The 18,573-nt window shown below is 39.8% G+C and overlaps 1 protein-coding gene across 4 annotated transcripts in view; it reads right to left on the bottom strand.

The window, feature by feature from the left end:
• Positions 1–18,573, bottom strand: part of parn (poly(A)-specific ribonuclease (deadenylation nuclease)) — a 159,734-nt gene that overhangs the window by 95,289 nt on the left and 45,872 nt on the right. For 3 of the 4 annotated variants that reach the window (XM_072269025.1, XM_072269022.1, XM_072269024.1), the window contains exons 19-21: positions 3,154–3,195; positions 1,770–1,825; positions 425–511 (exon numbers count right to left, since the gene is read on the bottom strand). In XM_072269025.1, coding sequence (XP_072125126.1) covers positions 425–511; positions 1,770–1,825; positions 3,154–3,195 — 185 coding nt within the window. The remainder of the gene's footprint in view (positions 1–424; positions 512–1,769; positions 1,826–3,153; positions 3,196–18,573) is intronic. The other variant, XM_072269023.1, reaches the window with a different exon arrangement.

An 18,573-nucleotide genomic window follows, 5' to 3' on the forward strand; every position in this document is an offset into this window, starting at 1 on the left:
CTTTCCTCAGATTAAATGGCCAGAACTGCACTCAGTACTCCAGGTGTGGCCTCACCAGTACCTGTCCAGATGCAGCACAACCTCCCTACTCATTCACTGGGAAATCCTGATTATAACCATGTGTCTCATCAGGGGAAATTTAACCTTGTGTACTTCATTTACAAAGTTTACTCGAAGTGACAATGGACACAGGCATCATAAATAATAAACTGAATTTGGCAAAGCAGCAAAACTTTTTAAAAATCCATAAAATTAGCCATTTTTGGAAGGAGATATATAAGTGTACTTTAGAGGATCTTTAAAAAAGGTTGAGATGCAGCAGTAAATCCTTCAATTTTAAAATGGAAATAGCGTTGACCACATTGCTAGATTTTTATGACATGAAACTTGAAAGTACTTTGCAAGACAAGGGGAAGGATCCTACCAAAGGCACTGAAAAGTTGGTAGAGGTCACTGGTCTTCCACTCCTTGGGAAAACGAACATGGAGAACATGGTCCCTTTTCGGTTGCACTGAAAGAGAAAAGCAAACGCTGTTGAGGTTGATGATAAAGCTTTGGTGCTTCAGGGATCCAAAACTTGGCCGATGAAAAAAATAAGTACAATTTGTTCTCTCAACACATGAATCAGTTAAAAATAGATGCATATGCAAGTAACTGCCTGCCAATAAACAGTCATGGTTTAATCCTTGAACAACTGATGGCCTTCATTCTTACAAAAAGCTTTTCATTACTTCCACTGAGCTGTTGTATAGATTCTTCCTTTTCCCTTGAGCTGGTCTAACATTCCTTTCCAAAGGAAATGCTAACACACTTCAGAGAAACAGAAACACATGACCACCATGAATACTGAGCTTGAGTTTTCTCTTTACTAGAATTCTCTGTAATTGTGTCAGTGCCTGTAAATTAATTTATATTTATTTACTTGGAGATACAGCATGGAACAGGCCCTTCCGGCCCAATGAGCTATGCCACCCAGCAACCCACTGATTTAACCACAGCTTAATCACAGGACAATTTACCATGACCAATTGACCTACTAACCAGTGCGTTTTGGACTATGGGAGGAAACCAGAGCACCCGAAGAAAACCCACACGGACATGGGGAGAATGTACAAACTTCTTACAGACAGCATTGGAATTAAACTCCAAAGACCAAAGTCCCAGGCTGCAATAGTGTCACACTAATCGCTATGCTACTGTGGCGCCCCTTCTTGGAGGAATAAGTTCTTGGAGGACAGGTCTTCCTTCAAAAGTGCGAACTATTGACATGTCTGCACTTGTTTCTGTGGGTCTTATAGGTTTCATTTTGTAGCATTGTAGCAATTTATTAAGCAGTTTCAGCAAAGTCTTAACCCTATTCCTCTATTTCTATAGCATGATCATATTCAGTACCATAAACCACTGACAACTAGCCTGTTCAGAGAACACAGAAATCTGCAGCACATTACAGGCACTTTGGCTTACAATGTTGTACCGACCATGTAATCTACTCTAGAAACTACCTGGAATTTCCCTAGCGCATAGCCCTCTGTTCAGTTTAAGAAATAAGCACACTTTCCATTCCAATCACATATCAATGTTGTGATATGTGAAAATAAAGTACAAGTTAAAATATATAGATTATAACATACAAAATTATTTGAATTCAATTTTGGATTTTCAAAGCCCTTAAGGAATTTAGCAAGTAGTAGAAAGTTGCTCTGTGGGACATACAAACTGATGCACATTTATGCACAGTTAAAATAATGTACTTAAAATAATGTACTTACAATCTGGTCCACTGAGGTTCAGGTAGGGAATATCAATAACTCTCATTAGAAACAGTCTGCAAACAAAATAAAAACAACTCTATAAAGTTCGTTAATGAGAAGTAAAGCACAATGAGTTAGTTGTCTGGAAATCATCACCTGTTGTCATGTTGGAGAGCTGAACTGGCTAAAGAATGCAATGGTCAGAATCCTTGTTATCTGCTGCAATTTATGTTGTTTAAAAACTGACATAGAGATGAATGCACAATCACCCAGAGAGGGGGAATAGGTTACTAAAAAACAGTAGGCTAACTAAAAAGAATTAATGGACATACCACTGCACATCAATAATGTGTAATCAGCTGCATAAACTGCCCCAAGTAAGCAATTTACCCAAGGTATTTTGCATTGTTATTGGAGCCTATGCTTTGAATTTGGAAGTGCTATTTGCTACTTATCCTGACCAGCGAGACGACTGTCACCAATCTGTATAAAATATGGGATCAGGGGAAAAAAATAAGGCACATCAAAAAGGTATAAAACTTTAGCTCACCTAGGAACCCAATATCCTAATCTTCCACATATATTATTGAGTCCTCTCCATTAGAGTCATAGACAACAGCACAGAAACAGGCCCTTCAACCCATCTAGTCTATCTCAAACCATTTAGCATGCCTAGTCCCATCGACCTGCACCCGGACCACAGTTCTCAGTACCCCTCCCATCCATGTGCCTATCCAAACTTCTCTTAAAAGTCGACATCTATATCGCATGCACCACTTGCGCTGGCAGCTCATTCCACATCCTCACCACCCTGAGTGAAGAAGTTTCCTCTCAGGTTCCCCTTAAACATTTCACCTTTCACTCTTAACCCATGACCTCAGTCTCACCCAAACTCAGTGGGAAAAAGCCTGCTCGATTTACCCTGTCTATATCCCTCTTTTTTTTTTACCTCTAACAAATCACCTCTCAATCTCCTGTGTTGTAGGGAATAATGTTATAACTTATTAAATCTTTGAGTAACTTAGGACCACCAGCATTAGGATGAAAATGAAATTAATTGTCAAATTCAAAATTGCAATCAGACTTTCAAAGTTACTGAATAACTGCAAAACACCTGTGTGCAAAATTATTAGGATACTTCATTCTACTGCAAAATATAGCAGATTGATGTTTGCAACATAACAAAAGGCCCTTTGGCCTATGATGTCTCCACTGGCCATTATACCAGATTAAATCAAACTTAAGCACATGATACATACCCCTTAATTCCCTGCATGGTTGTTTGCCTGCCTAAACATTTGTTAACCAAACCTGCTTTCAGCGTTCCTCAGCAAAGAGCTACCGGCATGTAACACCCTTTTGTAAGAAAAGTCCTGCACATCTTTAAAGTTTGTTCCCTCACCTTAAAAGCACATCTTCTAGTATTAGTCTAGACATTTCCACCCTGGGAAAAGATGAGAGATATTATCTTAATGTTATAAACCACCAAATCGCTGACACAATGAGCAGTCTAAATCAGTCCAACCTCTGCTTATAACGAACGCTTTCTAATCCAGGCAGCATCCTGGTGAACTGCTTCTACAACCTCTCCAAATTCGCCACATCCTTCCTGTAACTGGACAACTATAACTGCACAGAACTGATTTCATTACCTTTGAAGGGCAGGTTCATACTGCTTTGGTAAAATAGTTTAAATGCATCAAACTTATTTATATAGACCTCTGGATGGACCAGGGTTCTACAGCCAATGAAGAGTAGTCAATATTATTATGGAGGGAAAAGGTTTCAGTATAGAAGCTCCATCCATGGACCAAAATGAATTGAAATCTCAGTTAATGAAAGAAGCAGCCAATTATATGCAGCTTAACCTTGCCAAGACATTATGCAAGTTTGACCAAAAACAAATAAATACAAGAGTAAGAGGAAAATGGGGGATGAGAGAGGCAGGCAACACAGTCATCGCACAAACTGAATACAGATATTCCTCAAGTCACCTAATCTGTGTTCAGCTACTCCATCATAACTGAATAGAAAAAGAGCAACATGGAATCCCCTCCTTTTGCATGGGAAAGTGATGCAAAAGCAGTGGTCAACAGAGGTGGAAATGTAGAGTTGTGAATGAAATACACCCTTCAAAATGCTGAAAGGGGAATAGGGGACTTTTGAAGCTGGAAGAAATTTTGAACGATGATTTATTGAATGCGGAGTTTGAAAGGTAAGAACAAAGAAACTCTGTCAAAGGGCCTGTTTACAGACTCTGTGCTTGCTTGCTGCAAAATGGAGTGAGCTCAGTAAGTGCTAGAAACGTGAGCTGCAGTCAAGTGCTCTATCAACTATGGTAAGGGGAGTCATGTCCTCCTTCTTGAAACAGCTCAGTGATTAAGATGGGAAATCAAAAGTTTGGTGCAATAGAAGGCTATAGGTAAGCCTAGTAATTTCTAAGGTAGGGACATGTTCAGCTCAACTTTATGGGCCGAAGGGCCTGTATTGTGCTGTAGGTTTTCTATGCTTCTATGATAGATCTTGTAAAGCTTCTAAAAGAGTTAAGAGATTTAGGGAGAGAATTCCACAATATGGATCAAAACAGCAGAGGACTTGGCTGTCAATGGTAAAAATATAGTCAAAGATCTCAAAAACCTGTGGGACTGCAGAGAATATTTGAAACAAATGGAAACCAATAAAACCAAATCCTGTAGACACTGAAAAAGCAAAAAAAACCCTAAAAAATAATCAGTAAATTCAGCAATGCTTTCTTCAGAAACTATCCACTTGCACCATTTTCTTCTTCTGCATCCAAACACAGGAATCTGCTCTGAGGAGATCATGACTCTTCAAAGTGCAAGAATTCAAGTCAACTTCAAATTTACATATTATATTAATTATCTGTTTAAACATAATAGCCTGGAGTTTAAATTAAAGCATCTTTCATGCCATGAGTGTTAATTGTGAAACATGTTTTCTCTCTAACAAGATAACTTCTTCCAACGCAGTCAAAAGTTGCAGGTGACGTTTCAGTTTGATTCCAAGTAGTAAAATACTTCAGTGTTTGAGCTATCAGGCAGATTTGACCAAAAGTGGATTTCGATCACTCCAACCCAAGTGATTATCTGAAAACAGGGAGATCCCCCTAACTAGGTTTTAAAAGCTTAACACCATCAACAGTTAAATTTTCAAATGAGTAGATAAAATTTGTAACAGTAGAGGCTATCACTATATCTTGGATTTCTTGAACTCCAGTAGCTGGAATAAAATTAAAGATCAAGTACTGAAATAAGCTTTTAAGAATCTTTAAGAAAAAAAGATCTCACTTAACATTGATTCAAACAAGATTAAGATCACATGCTCTGGGATGATCCAGCTCTTGTTTAGCCTTGGGTGGCTGTTATCAATTAACAGAATCTGACTTGAGAAGCACGTTTAGCTGCAGAGCTTGGTGAAGGCAGCCGTCATTTCTTGGATCTTTTGAAAAGTATCAAAAAGAGAACTGCTCCCCAACCTGCACCTCCGTTCCTCATTAATTCTAGCAGCAAGGACTGGGGATTGGACTGGAAAATTCTTCCTGACACATTGCCATTATAAACATCAGATAATTTATTAGAATGATATTGCTTATGGATAAATATCAGTCAGTGCCACACAAAGAATTCCAGATATTCTATGAATAATGCCTTGGGATCTGTTATATCTGTCAAAGAGCGAGCAGGATCTTGGTTTCAAAATAGTACTTCAAACACTGCAGCTTTCTTTGCAACACTCCACTAGAATTTTAACTTAAATTTTTATTGGTAGGTTTCTGTGGTAAAATCCAAACAATTTCTAATTCAAACAGCCTTAGTAAAATCTGGGTTTAGTCAACCTCGAATCACAGGCACAAACTTTCACAAGCTGACATATTAAAATACCCTACAATGGACAGAGCAGCCTGTCGGAGGAATCAGGCTTTCATCTGTTGGCAGGTACTGCAGAGGTTTTCTCCGCCTTGTTTTTCCCCCACCCTAGCTGCCTTTTTCTTCTGTGGAGAGCACTTTGACTGGTTGCATCACTGTTTGGGATAGAGGAGCCACTGCATAGGATCGGAAAAAGCTGCAAGGGGTTGCAAATTCAGACTGCTTCATCATGGGCACTAGCCTCTCCAGCACTGCGGATGTGACTCAGAAAGGTAGCATCGATCATTAAGGACCCCCATCACACCGGACATTCTCTCTTCTCAATGCTACCGTTGAGGTGGTGGTACAGGAAGCTGTAGACACACTCAACATTTTAGGAACAGCTTCTCCTCTCTGCCATCAGATTTCTGAATGGACAATAAACCCATGAACACTACCTCACTATTTTTGACTCTCATTTTGCACTACTTAATGTATTACCTTATTGTAATTTATAGTTTGTATTGTATTGTACTGCTGCTGCAAAACAACAAAATTGATGACATTTGTCAGTAATATTAAAATTGATTCTGATTCCCCACCCCATCCACAAGGTCTTGCTGTCCAGTTAAGCAGATTGGGAGGCCTTTACTGAAAATCTCTACCTCCTCCCTGCCTTGACTGCTTACCTTAGTGGTAACAAAGCAACAAAAGCTGGGGTGACTACTCTTACATAGTAGAAGTTACGCCTTCATTGTTGTGTCTTTATATCTCTTAGGTGACAAGCTGACAGTGGGAGGAAGAGGGGCAGACATGGAGCACACAAGGGTTTGGGGACCGTACTTCGGGGAGGCCCCCCTTTAGGAATTAAGATTTTATTTCTGAAGAAAACTTAATAAGGTGAACGAGTTTGCCTAAAAGAGCAACTTATCTAATGATGTAAATGAAGAGTGAATATGTACTGTTAATTGCAAGAGGAAAGAAAACAACAACCCTAGGTACAAAAGCCACACTTTCCTGATATTCGGGGGCACATCTTTCACATCCTGCAGCAAGGTAATATACAGCAGTTTTGTGTGCATGATGTATATTAGGATTTTTCTTAAGAATTTTCAGTGCTCTTCTTTAGGAATTTATAGGGAGTGTGGGAGAAGGGGAACGTGATCTGCAGAAGATACTAAAATGCAAGCTACTTTAGTTTGAGCACCTCTGCAACATCTGCCAGGACTTCCCAGTGGCCAAACATTTTAATTTCTGTTCCAGCATGTCATAAGAACATAAGAAATAGGAGCAGGAGTAGGCTATCTGGCCCATCAAGCCTGCCCCACCATTCAATAAGATCATGGCTGGTCTGTCCGTAAACTCAGCTCCATCTACCTGCCTTTTCCCCATAACTCTTAATTCCCTTACTATGTAAAAACCTACCTAACTGTTTCTTAAATATATTTAGTGAAGAAGCCTTAACTGCTTCCCTGGGCAGAGAATTCCACAGATTCACCCCTCTCTGGGAGAAACAGTTTCTCCTCATCTCCGTCCTAAATCTTCTCCCCTGAATCTTGAGGCAATGTCCCCTAGTTCTAGTCTCACTTACCAATGGAAACAACTTTCCTATTTCTATCTTATCTATCCCTTTCAAAAATTTTGTATGTTTCTCTAAGATCCCCTCTCATTCTTCTGAACTCCAGACAGTATAATCCCAGGCGACTCAATCTCTCCTCATAGGTTAACCCCTTCAGCCCTGGAATCAACCTGGTGAACCTCCTCTGCACTGCCTCCAAAGTCAGTGTATCCTTCCTCAAGTACGGAGGCCAGAGCTGCACACTGTACTCCAGGTGTGGCCTCACCAGTACCCTGTATAGTTGCAGCATGACCTCCCTGTTCTTGAACTCAATCCCTCTAGCAATGAAGGCCAACATTCCGTTTGCCTTCTTAATAACCTGTTGTACCTGCAAGCCAACTTTTTGTGATTCATGCACAAGCACTCCCAAGTCCCTCTGCACAAAAGCATGCTGCAATCTTTCACAATTTAAATAATAATCTGCTCTTCTATTATTCCTTCCCAAGTGTCAATCCATGGCCTCCTCTTGTGCCAAGATGAGACCATCCTCAGTGCGGAGGAGCAACACCTTATATTTCATCTGGGTACCCTCCAACCTGGTGGCAAAAACATCGATTTTTCCTTGTGGTAAACAAATTTCCTCCCCCTACCTCTTCCTCTATTCCCCACTCTGACCTTTTACTTCTTCTCATCTGCTTATTAGTTACCCCTGGATCCCCTCCTTCTCTATCTCCGATGCTCCATTCTGATCAGATTCCTTCCTCTCCAACCCTCGATTCTTCCCGTCCACCTGGCTTCACCCATCACCTTCCAGCCAGCCTCCTTCTCACCCTCCCCATATTTTCATTCTGACATCTTCCCCCTTCCTTCTCAATCCTGAAGTGTCTCAACCCAAAACGTTGACTGTTTACTCTTTTCCATAGATGCTGCCTGACCAGATGAGTTCCTCCAGCATCCTGTGTGTGTTGTTGTGGATTTCCAGCATCTGCAGACTTTCTTGTGTTTTCAATATTGAACTTGAAGTTCCATTTTCTAGATTTAAAAAAAAATCTTCTTCCAGATGTCTAAGGAATTTATAGATTTACTTTAGTTTCCCAAGGTGTTTTTTTTTGTTTTAAAAAAGAACTCTGAATCACAACATGTTAGGAAAACTAGCAGGAACTGGAATGATTAATTTACATCTCCAGAGGTATATAATTAATATTGACGCCATGTCCTGCCGAAATTTGTACATTTTAAACCACCCGATTACAATCCTGTTTGCTCAAGAAGAAATAGTTTTGGCCAATGCTATGCTGCAGTTCAACTTGACAAACTTTCAGCAGCTTGTTCCAATTACTGGGGAAGCTTTAATACAATAGAAGATAATTTTGGGCTCGGAAATGAACAGTTCTTCAGCTAGTCGACAAATAACAAAACGCAATGGAGGGAAATCCCCAGAAACATGAAACTGATTTCTCCCCCCACAAACGCTTTAGCTCCGATCACAATTGCAAAGAAGTTTTTGTTCTTTAAGAATTCTCCCAAATAAGTTGCTGCCCCGATAAACCAAAAGACGAATTAAGTGAAATCCACTGTATTATACAAATGAACATACACAAAATGCTGGAGCAACTCAGCAGGCCAGGCAGCATCTCTGGAAAAGAATAAACAGTCGACGTTTCAGGCCAAGACCCAGATTTGGTCAGAAACATTGACTATTTACTCTTCTCCATATATGCTTCCTGGCCTGCTGCGATCCTCCAGCATTTTGTGTGCATTGCTTTCGATTTCCAGTATCTGCAGATTTTCTCTTGTTTGTGGTATTATACAAGTGTTCCATTTTTCAAAACAACATTTTCTCACCTTCATGCACAGGTCATCCTTTATCTAAAAAGACCACAAATTATATTTTCTTTTGTGTGGTGATTCTGAACAAGCCGAACGCATTTCCCAATGACGATATTGTACATCCATTTCTTTTAAAGTGCTGAAAATATACTTTTATAGCATTTATAGTGTGCAATTTTTCACAAACTATTTTTCCTTAAAAAATAAGTAAGCAAATTAATAGAGAAGCTGAGAAGGTTTGCTCCCCTTTGTCACCATCTTGACTTTAATTGAATGTAAAGCAGTTCTTATTTTGCTTTACGGATGGACATTGACACGTGATTTTTTTTTGAAGGGGGGGGGGGAAGAATTCCCATTCCTGATATTTTGGATCAAATCTTAGAAACATAGAAACATAGAAAATAGATGCAGGAGTAGGCCATTCGGCCCTTCAAGCCTGCACCACCATTTATTATGATCATGGCTGATCATCCAACTCAGAACCCTGCACCAGCCTTCCCTCCATACCCCCTGATCCCCGTAGCCACAAGGGCCATATCTAACTCCCTCTTACATATAGCCAATGAACTGGCCTCAACTGTTTCCTGTGGCAGAGAATTCCACAGATTCACCACTCTCTGTGTGAAGAAGTTTTCCCTAATCTCGGTCCTAAAAGGCTTCCCCTCTATCCTCAAACTGTGACCCCTCGTTCTGGACTTCCCCAACATCGGGAACAATCTTCCTGCATCTAGCCTGTCCAATCCCTTTAGGATTTTATACGTTTCAATCAGATCCCCCCTCAATCTTCTAAATTCCAACAAGTACAAGCCCAGTTCATCCAGTCTTTCTTCATATGAAAGTCCTGCCATCCCAGGAATCAATCTGGTGAACCTTCTTTGTACTCTCTCTATGGCAAGGATGTCTTTCCTCAGATTAGGGGACCAAAACTGCACACAATACTCCAGGTGTGGTCTCACCAAGGCCTTGTACAACTGCAGTAGTACCTCCCTGCTCCTGTACTCGAATCCTCTCGCTATAAATGCCAGCATACCATTTGCCTTTTTCACCGCCTGCTGTACCTGCATGCCCACTTTCAATGACTGGTGTATAATGACACCCAGGTCTCGTTGCACCTCCCCTTTTCTTAATCGGCCACCATTCAGATAATAATCTGTTTCCTTATTTTTGCCACCAAAGTGGATAACTTCACATTTATCCACATTAAATTGCATCTGCCATGAATTTGCCCACTCACCCAACCTATTCAAGTCACTCTGCATCCTCTTAGCATCCTCCTCACAGCTAACACTGCCGCCCAGCTTTGTGTCATCCGCAAACTTGGAGATGCTGCATTTAATTCCCTCATCCAAGTCATTAATATATATTGTAAACAACTGGGGTCCCAGCACTGAGCCTTGCGGTACCCCACTAGTCACTGCCTGCCATTCTGAAAAGGTCCTGTTTATTCCCACTCTTTGCTTCCTGTCTGCTAACCAATTCTCTATCCACATCAATACCTTACCCCCAATACCGTGTGCTTTAAGTTTGCACACCAATCTCCTGTGTGGGACCTTGTCAAAAGCCTTTTGAAAATCCAAATATACCACATCCACTGGTTCTCCCCTATCCACTCTACTAGTTACATCCTCAAAAAATTCTATGAGATTCGTCAGACATGATTTTCCTTTCACAAATCCATGCTGACTTTGTCCGATCATTTCACCGCTTTCCAAATGTGCTGTTATCACATCTTTGATAACTGACTCCAGCAGTTTCCCCACCACCGACGTTAGGCTAACCGGTCTATAATTCTCCGGTTTCTCTCTCCCTCCTTTTTTAAAAAGTGGGGTTACATTAGCCACCCTCCAATCCTCAGGAACTAGTCCAGAATCTAACGAGTTTTGAAAAATTATCACTAATGCATCCACTATTTCTTGGGCTACTTCCTTAAGCACTCTGGGATGTAGACCATCTGGCCCTGGGGATTTATCTGCCTTTCATCCCTTCAATTTACCTAACACCACTTCCCTACTAACATGTACTTCGCTCAGTTCCTCCATCTCACTGGACCTTCTGTCCCTTACTATTTCTGGAAGATTATTTATGTCCTCCTTAGTGAAGACAGAACCAAAGTAATTATTCAATTGGTCTGCCATGTCCTTGCTCCCCATAATCAATTCACCTGTTTCTGTCTGTAGGGGACCTACATTTGTCTTTACCAGTCTTTTCCTTTTTACATATCTATAAAAGCTTTTACAGTCAGTTTTTATGTTCCTTGCCAGTTTTCTCTCATAATCTTTTTTCCCCTTCCTAATTAAGCCCTTTGTCCTCCTCTGCTGAACTCTGAATTTCTCCCAGTCCTCAGGTGAGCCACTTTTTCTGGCTAATTTGTATGCTTCTTCTTTGGAATTGATACTATCCCTAATTTCTCTTGTCAGCCACGGGTGCAATACCTTCCTTGATTTATTCTTTTGCCAAACTGGGATGGGAAAATCTTGCATTTTTGATTCTTCTCTGCTTATTGTATTATAATTTTTTTAAATTCTAAATTGCACTGGACATTCATTTCAGATGATTTTTCCTCTCAAATAAGCAGTGATCAAACTTGTACTAAGAATGGCTGAATTTGGAAAAATACATCGTCTGGTATAGAGTTCTGTTCACATTTAAAGTATGCTTCCCTCGTGTAGGCCTCTACACATTTCTAAAATAAACAAAATGAACTGATTGACACGAATGGGTACAAGTGATAGCAGGATCCACACAATTTAGCCTGTAATGAAGATATACAATGACAGTAAGAGGCCAGATTGGGATTTAGCAATGCCAAACTGAGCTGGAATTAATATTTCCCTTCTGTTTCATTTTGGAAATGGAAGAGAAACATTTGCATAATTTACGACTTTAATTTACTTGATTCAGAAAAAGGTTCTAAAATAACTTACAAAGTGAAACAGACTTGCCAAATATTTTAATACATTGTGTGTGACTGGATCAAAGATGAATTTCAGTGCAACAAATAAAAACTAAATCTACTTGTACTACATTCTGGCAGCTTTTTCTCGTGCTGGTATTAATATTGTTGTAGAGATAGCTGACTGTGTTATCATAAGAATGCACTAATCATTAATATATGAATGTCTGCTCTTAAGTGAGAGCCCTGCAAAACCAGTTGACCAGGTTTCATTTTAAAAAAATATTCCTTCATGGGATGCTGACATTACAGGCAGTTGTGACATTTATTGTTTCTGAACCAAATACACCCTACTGAATCAAATAGGTTTTTAATGAAATCCAATATTAACTTATATTGTGGGCATTAAATTATTTTACCTTAATATTTCCTGACTTCCCGTGTTGCAATTTGAACTTCTGTCACTTGTTTAATGGTCAAAGCCCTGTATGCTAGTCCAATTACTTTGATTTCTATTATAACATCATTTCCATTTGCAAAGTTCCCTTTAATTAGATTGTTTAAAAAATTACCTCAATATTTTGATTTTTCAGAATATTATATTATTCAATATGATTACAAGTGTTGGCAAGTGTTACGTCTTTCCTGATTTGGTTTTTGTTATTTTATTTCTAATTATTAGATCTCACTGCTTGCTTGTAAGTTCACAGCTGTTGTCGATTACTTATTATTGTGCTGTTAAGCAATTAGCCTTCATCATCAATTCAGCCATTTTTATGTCATTGTACAATTCATTTAGTCTCTATTAGTTAGAAGCACTTCATTAGAAGTCGAAGGAATTTAATCAATATTTGAATCCATCTCTCACGAGAGGTACGGTCTTTTTATTCAGCTCCTTGCGTACTGTAATGCATTGGTGAACAAGAAAACCACCTTTAGACTATAACTACACTGGGACTGCAGTTTATCCATCTGCCTAGCTTGAGAAATGAGGGATCCTTTTGAGTGAGGGCAGAATAGCAAGCTTCATACTTGTGGAAGTAGTCTTTTCTCAACTGCAGTTCAGTAACAGCCAACTGATAAGAGGAAAAAGATAATTGAGTGACAGAAACAAAGGAGTGGGGAATTTAGGAATGAATACGGTGAGGAGAGTATCAGCGATAACTGAGAAGTCCTCACGCTTTTAGGTTTTCTTATTATTCTTGCATTTTGCTTAATCTTCAAAGTGAATTATTGCAAGAGTACTTTTTTTTAATTTTTAAAGGAGTAAAGGTGCATTTCACGCTCTCTGCTGTCAATACCAAGCTTGTTACTTGTATCTGATGGTGTATTATTTCTACCTGCCCGATAAATCAGCATCCTACTCCTGTCATATTGTTTTCCAAGATGACTATCCTCAGAGCTTCTTGAACATAATACAGATTGTTAAAAATTTTATCTGCATCAAGATGACTGATTTCAAACTTTTCCCTTCTAACTCTGTGTCTCTACTCATTTTCATATTTACTGCTGAAGTTGCAATATTGGTTCTTCAATATCACTTACTAAGCATTTTCTATGTGGATTGTCTCAAGATACTGACTGCAGACTATTTAAATACACAAATCATGTTCTGACAAGCCTTTTACAGTGGGAACTGCTAAAGAACTCCACAGAGTTCGAGCTTACTTTTCCCACCCTCTTGATCTTATTCTGTTATTTCCAGGGGAAGAAGGGCTAGTTATAACTTGGATTTAGAGCTGGTACCTCTGGTCTGAATACTTCAGTCAATAGCCCATGCATTTGCTAATTTTGAGACTGTCCAGTTTTGTACTCCTGGTGCCCATCAAATTATCTGCTGTAAGGGGTTTAATCATACAAACATTAAACTGGGCCAACTGTTCAACACTGCCTTCTTACAACTTGGCCTGCAAGTTGCTTGTTTACAGCAGAGTTATAGAGTACAGATAGGGAATGTGGTGTTATCATATTGAAGCATACTGTGAGCATGACACTGTGATGTAAACATTAAAAGGCTCTTTTGTAGCTTGCCAAATGAAGATAAACTTTAGCCCGACCCTAACTTAGAATTCCTTCTGTATGAATAGTCAATTGACATTATCTGTTTCTTCACTGGAACTCCAGAACATGTGCTTTAATGATTTCTGTGACTGCAATAGTATTGAAGCAGTTTTACCTTTTCATGCTCTCTGCTGCCATTTAAAACTAACAGCATCCCTTACTGTTGGACTTTTTTAAAAAAGTATGATGCACGTATAAAGTGAAGGAACACTGTGATGTTATTCATTCCTGTTGGTCACTCTTGGGCTTTGTGGCATCTCTCAGTTTTGAAACTGAACTGCCCCCAAAACCTAGAGTCTCCTTAAAAACCTCTAAATTAAACACGAGTAACACACACAATATGCCAGGGGGACTCAGCAGGTCAGATAGCATCTATGGAGAGAAATAAAGAGTCAACATTTTGGGCCGAGAGCCTTCATCTGATCAAGCGTCTCGGCCCAAATACTGCAGTGAAATAAGTGATGAGGCAATTCAAATGGTCCAGTTTGACGGATGGGTGCAGGCCCCAGGGAGAACTCTTGTTCTCAAGTAGATGTATTATTCAACTGAGAGGGCAGATAAGAAATTTATTCAGTGTCTCAGTCATACAGACAGTGGCAAACTGCATGACCAACAGCCCACAAGTGGCTAAAGTGACTGAGAAGCAAGAAGGTTTGTAGAGTATTGTAGATTTAAAGCTCCAAGGAGATCCAGTTACTGTCTTTTCAGTAGGGTTTCCCTACTTTTTTTGGAACCATTTTCATAGAACTAGAGTAATACAGCACACAAAACAGCCCCTTTGGCCCAACTGGCCCATGCTGACCATAGCATTCCCCTGCTCGTCTCAATTATCCATGTTTGGCCCATAACCCTCCAAACACCTATCCAAATGCCTCTTAGATGCTACAATGGTACATTCCTCAACCATTTCCAATAGCAGTTCATCCCAAGTGCTACTGTTTGTGTAAAGAAGTTACCTCAGTTCTCTTTTAACTTTCTCACCTCGCAACTTGTATCTGTGCCCTTCTAGTTTTGGACTAACCACCCCTGGGAAAAAGACTATGACTGTCAAACTTATCCAAACCTGTGATCATTCTCTTACGCTCCAAGGAATAAAGATCCAGCTATGAAGATCCTCTTCCTATAAATCAGGCCCTCCCCATTACTCAACCATGTTAAATTATTCCTGGTCTTATCCTTATATTTTTGTGCCTCGGAATCTAGAATGCACCGCCAGAGAGCATGGTGGGAAAAAAATGCCATTGCCAACACTTAGGAAGTGTCCAGAAGAGGACACAAACCACCTCGAGACCAAATGCTGAATAAGGAAGCGGCCCACTGGTCAGCATGGACCACTGGGCCAAATTGTGTTTCTTTGTATTGTGGCTGCCTGCAAGAAGATGAACCTCAAGTTTGTGTATGGTATACATACTTTGATCATAAATTTATTTGGAAATGGACTATTTCCATGATATACTTCAATGACTGATGCTTCAATATGCAAATCTCTAACCTCCAATACCTTCCTCCTACCGAGGAGTATGCTGCTTAAAGAGCAAAACCTCAAATGCCACTGCAAGAAACTATTCTTCCTTCCCAGGTTCTGAAATATTATGAACTGTGACAATCTGGATCAAATCCACAGGCAACAGTTATTAATGTCATCCCAACCCTTGCAATGGTGTCACCATCTGACACTAGAGCCACAGGTACCAACCCCAGAGCAACTCCCAAACAGAGAAAGTTAGACCATGCTGCCAAAGCCTAGAAAATCTCCTGGGAATTGAAATTGGTTTATTATTCTCATGTGTACTGAGGTACAGTGTAAAGCTCATCTTGTATACTGCTCACACAGCATTACAAGGTAAAGAATTTCAGAATGCAGAATAAAGTGCAATAGCTTCAGAAAAAGTGCAGTGCAAGTAAACCATAAGCATCTCCCTGCAATTTTAATCATTATTCCACTATAACTGATAGACAGTCATATCTTTCTTGTTCTACTTTATATACGATTACTTTGCACCTACCATATTCCCCTAACCATATCCTCCATGGAAAAGCCAAGTTCTAATTCCACAAAATTAACAATTCCAACCATACATCTCATAATTGATAACTGCATGTTTTAAAATAGAAGACTTCGATTTACAAAGCACCTTGTACGACCCTCTCCGGACATCCAACAATGCTTCACAAGGAACATAGTACTTTCATGCAAAAATTACTGTAACACTGTGCAATTTTAACCACATCATGGCTCACACCAAATTAAAACAAACAGTTTCTGGCTTTTATGGCTTGCAATCACCCAGCCTCATTCACTCTCAGACAAATGAAGAATCTGTTGTATACCCTCAATTTCAATTTTCATCAGACTGAGAACTCAAGGGATACATGCCTGAACAATGACCAGTGAAAAGGCATCCACTGTCAACAGCCATTCTGTGTGCTATTTTGATTAAGAGCCACAGACTGGGGGAGACCTAAGCTATTAAGTATCTGCTCATTTTAGGTCACAGATTTTCTACACTAATAAATACACAAACAGGTCTTGAAACAGGTCCAGAAACCATCAATCATCAACTTGTCAGCTATTTGCAGATGAGAACTAAAAGAAACAATTGATTATGTAACTAAACAGGGGAGAAAATATGTATGAAAGGCATACAACTGCATAGCGAAAGTGGTGAAACATCATACAACATCAGCCATCATTTCAGATCAACTCAACTAAGAACATATCCTTCATTCTCATCATCACTGTGTGTCATGTCGTATGATGTGGTCGATCATGGTCTTAGACCATGATTGTTCTTGGCAGTGTTTTCAACAGAAGTGGTTTGACATTGCCTTCTTCTGGGCTGTGTCTTTACAAGACAGGTGACCTCAGCCATTATCAATTCTCTTCAGAGACTGTCTGCCTGACGTCAATGGTCACATAACCAGGACTTGTGATATGCCCCAGCTGCTCATACAACCATCCACCACCTGCTCCCATGGCTTCATCAGACCAGGATTGGAGGACTAAGCAGGTGTTACACTTTGCCCAAGTGTGATCTACAGGCTAGTGGAGGGAAGGCGCACCTTACACCTATTTTGGTAGAGATGTATCCTTACCCCAACACCCACGCTTTCCGTCTATCAAGACAAACTATTGAATTGCATTGAATTGAATTGACTTTATTACATACATCCTTCATATACACGAGTAAAAATCTTCATGTTACATCTCCATTTAAATGTGCAATTTATAGTAATTTGTAATAAATAGTATGTACAACAAGACAGTCAATATAACATAGAAATACAATTGTATCAGCATGAATTAATCAATCTGATGGCCTGGTGGAAGAAGCTGACCCGGAAACTGTTGGTCCTGGCTTTTATAGTGTATTTAATAAATTAAATGCTGGGCAAGTTCCAAGGGATGCAGTTCAATTGATCTCAAACTGACAAACAAATGAATTATAAATAAAACACAAATTTTTGGATAGGCAGAATATAACTATGCTCCCCTCCATTGACGCTACTTGTTCCTCTAACATTTTTGCATGTGTTGCTACAGATTTCCAGCATCTCCTGTGGTTAGCTCAGATTTTAAAAATATACTTATTAAAAATACTTGGACTGTCGTTTTGAAAGTTCCTCTCATTTGGATCATTTGGACTATTGTGTACAGTTCTGGTCACTGAATTATAGGAAAGATGTCAACAAAATTGAGCGAGTACAGAGAAGATTTACTAGAATGTTACCAGGGTTTCATCTCCTAAGTTACAGAGAAAGGTTGAACAAGTTGGGTCTTTATTCTTTGGAGCGTAGAAGGGTGAGGGGGAACTTGATAGAGGTATTTAAAATTATGAAGGGGATAGATAGAGTTGACGTGGATAGGCTTTTTCCATTGAGAGTGGGGGAGATTCAAACAAGAGGACATGAATTGAGAGTTAAAGGGCAAAAGTTTAGGGGTAACATGAGGGGGAACTTCTTTACTCAGAGAGTGGTAGCTGTGTGGAACGAGCTTCCAGCAGAAGTGGTTGAAGCAGGTTTGATGTTGTCGTTTAAAGTTAAAATTGGACAGCTATATGGACAGGAAAGAAATGGAGGGTTATGGGCTGAGTGCAGGTCGGTGGGACTACGTGAGAGTAAGAGTTCGGCACGGACTAGAAGGGCAGAGATGGCCTGTTTCTGTGCTGTATTGTTAAATAGTTATATGGTTAAAGATCTAAGAACACTCAGATGAAGAGAAAGTGACAGATGCCATTTATCAACAGGACATTGCCTCTCATCAAGCATCCAGGTTAAGTGGAACTGTTGACTGAAGCATCACAAGCACTGATGATCAATAGCACAGAGCAAGTGGATACTGATCATTCACCATTCACACCAATTATACAAAACAAATGCAATGGGACCATATTAATTCTCTCTCTCTCAGCCCACTGTTGGCCCTGGCTACTGAGCAATGCTCCCTCTAAGGCGTGTGCATATGCGCACGCACACATCTTTTGCTATTAGAACACAAAGGAGTTTCAATGGCGCAGAAAAAGATTGTCACCCTCTACCTTATTGGCATGTTAAGTATATTTCACGATCATACACAATCACATTTCCTTTTCCGGTTTCTGATGCACACGGTGT

Source organism: Mobula birostris, chromosome 9 (genome assembly GCF_030028105.1).
Source record: "Mobula birostris isolate sMobBir1 chromosome 9, sMobBir1.hap1, whole genome shotgun sequence".
In the NCBI taxonomy this organism is placed as follows: Eukaryota; Metazoa; Chordata; class Chondrichthyes; order Myliobatiformes; family Myliobatidae; genus Mobula; species Mobula birostris.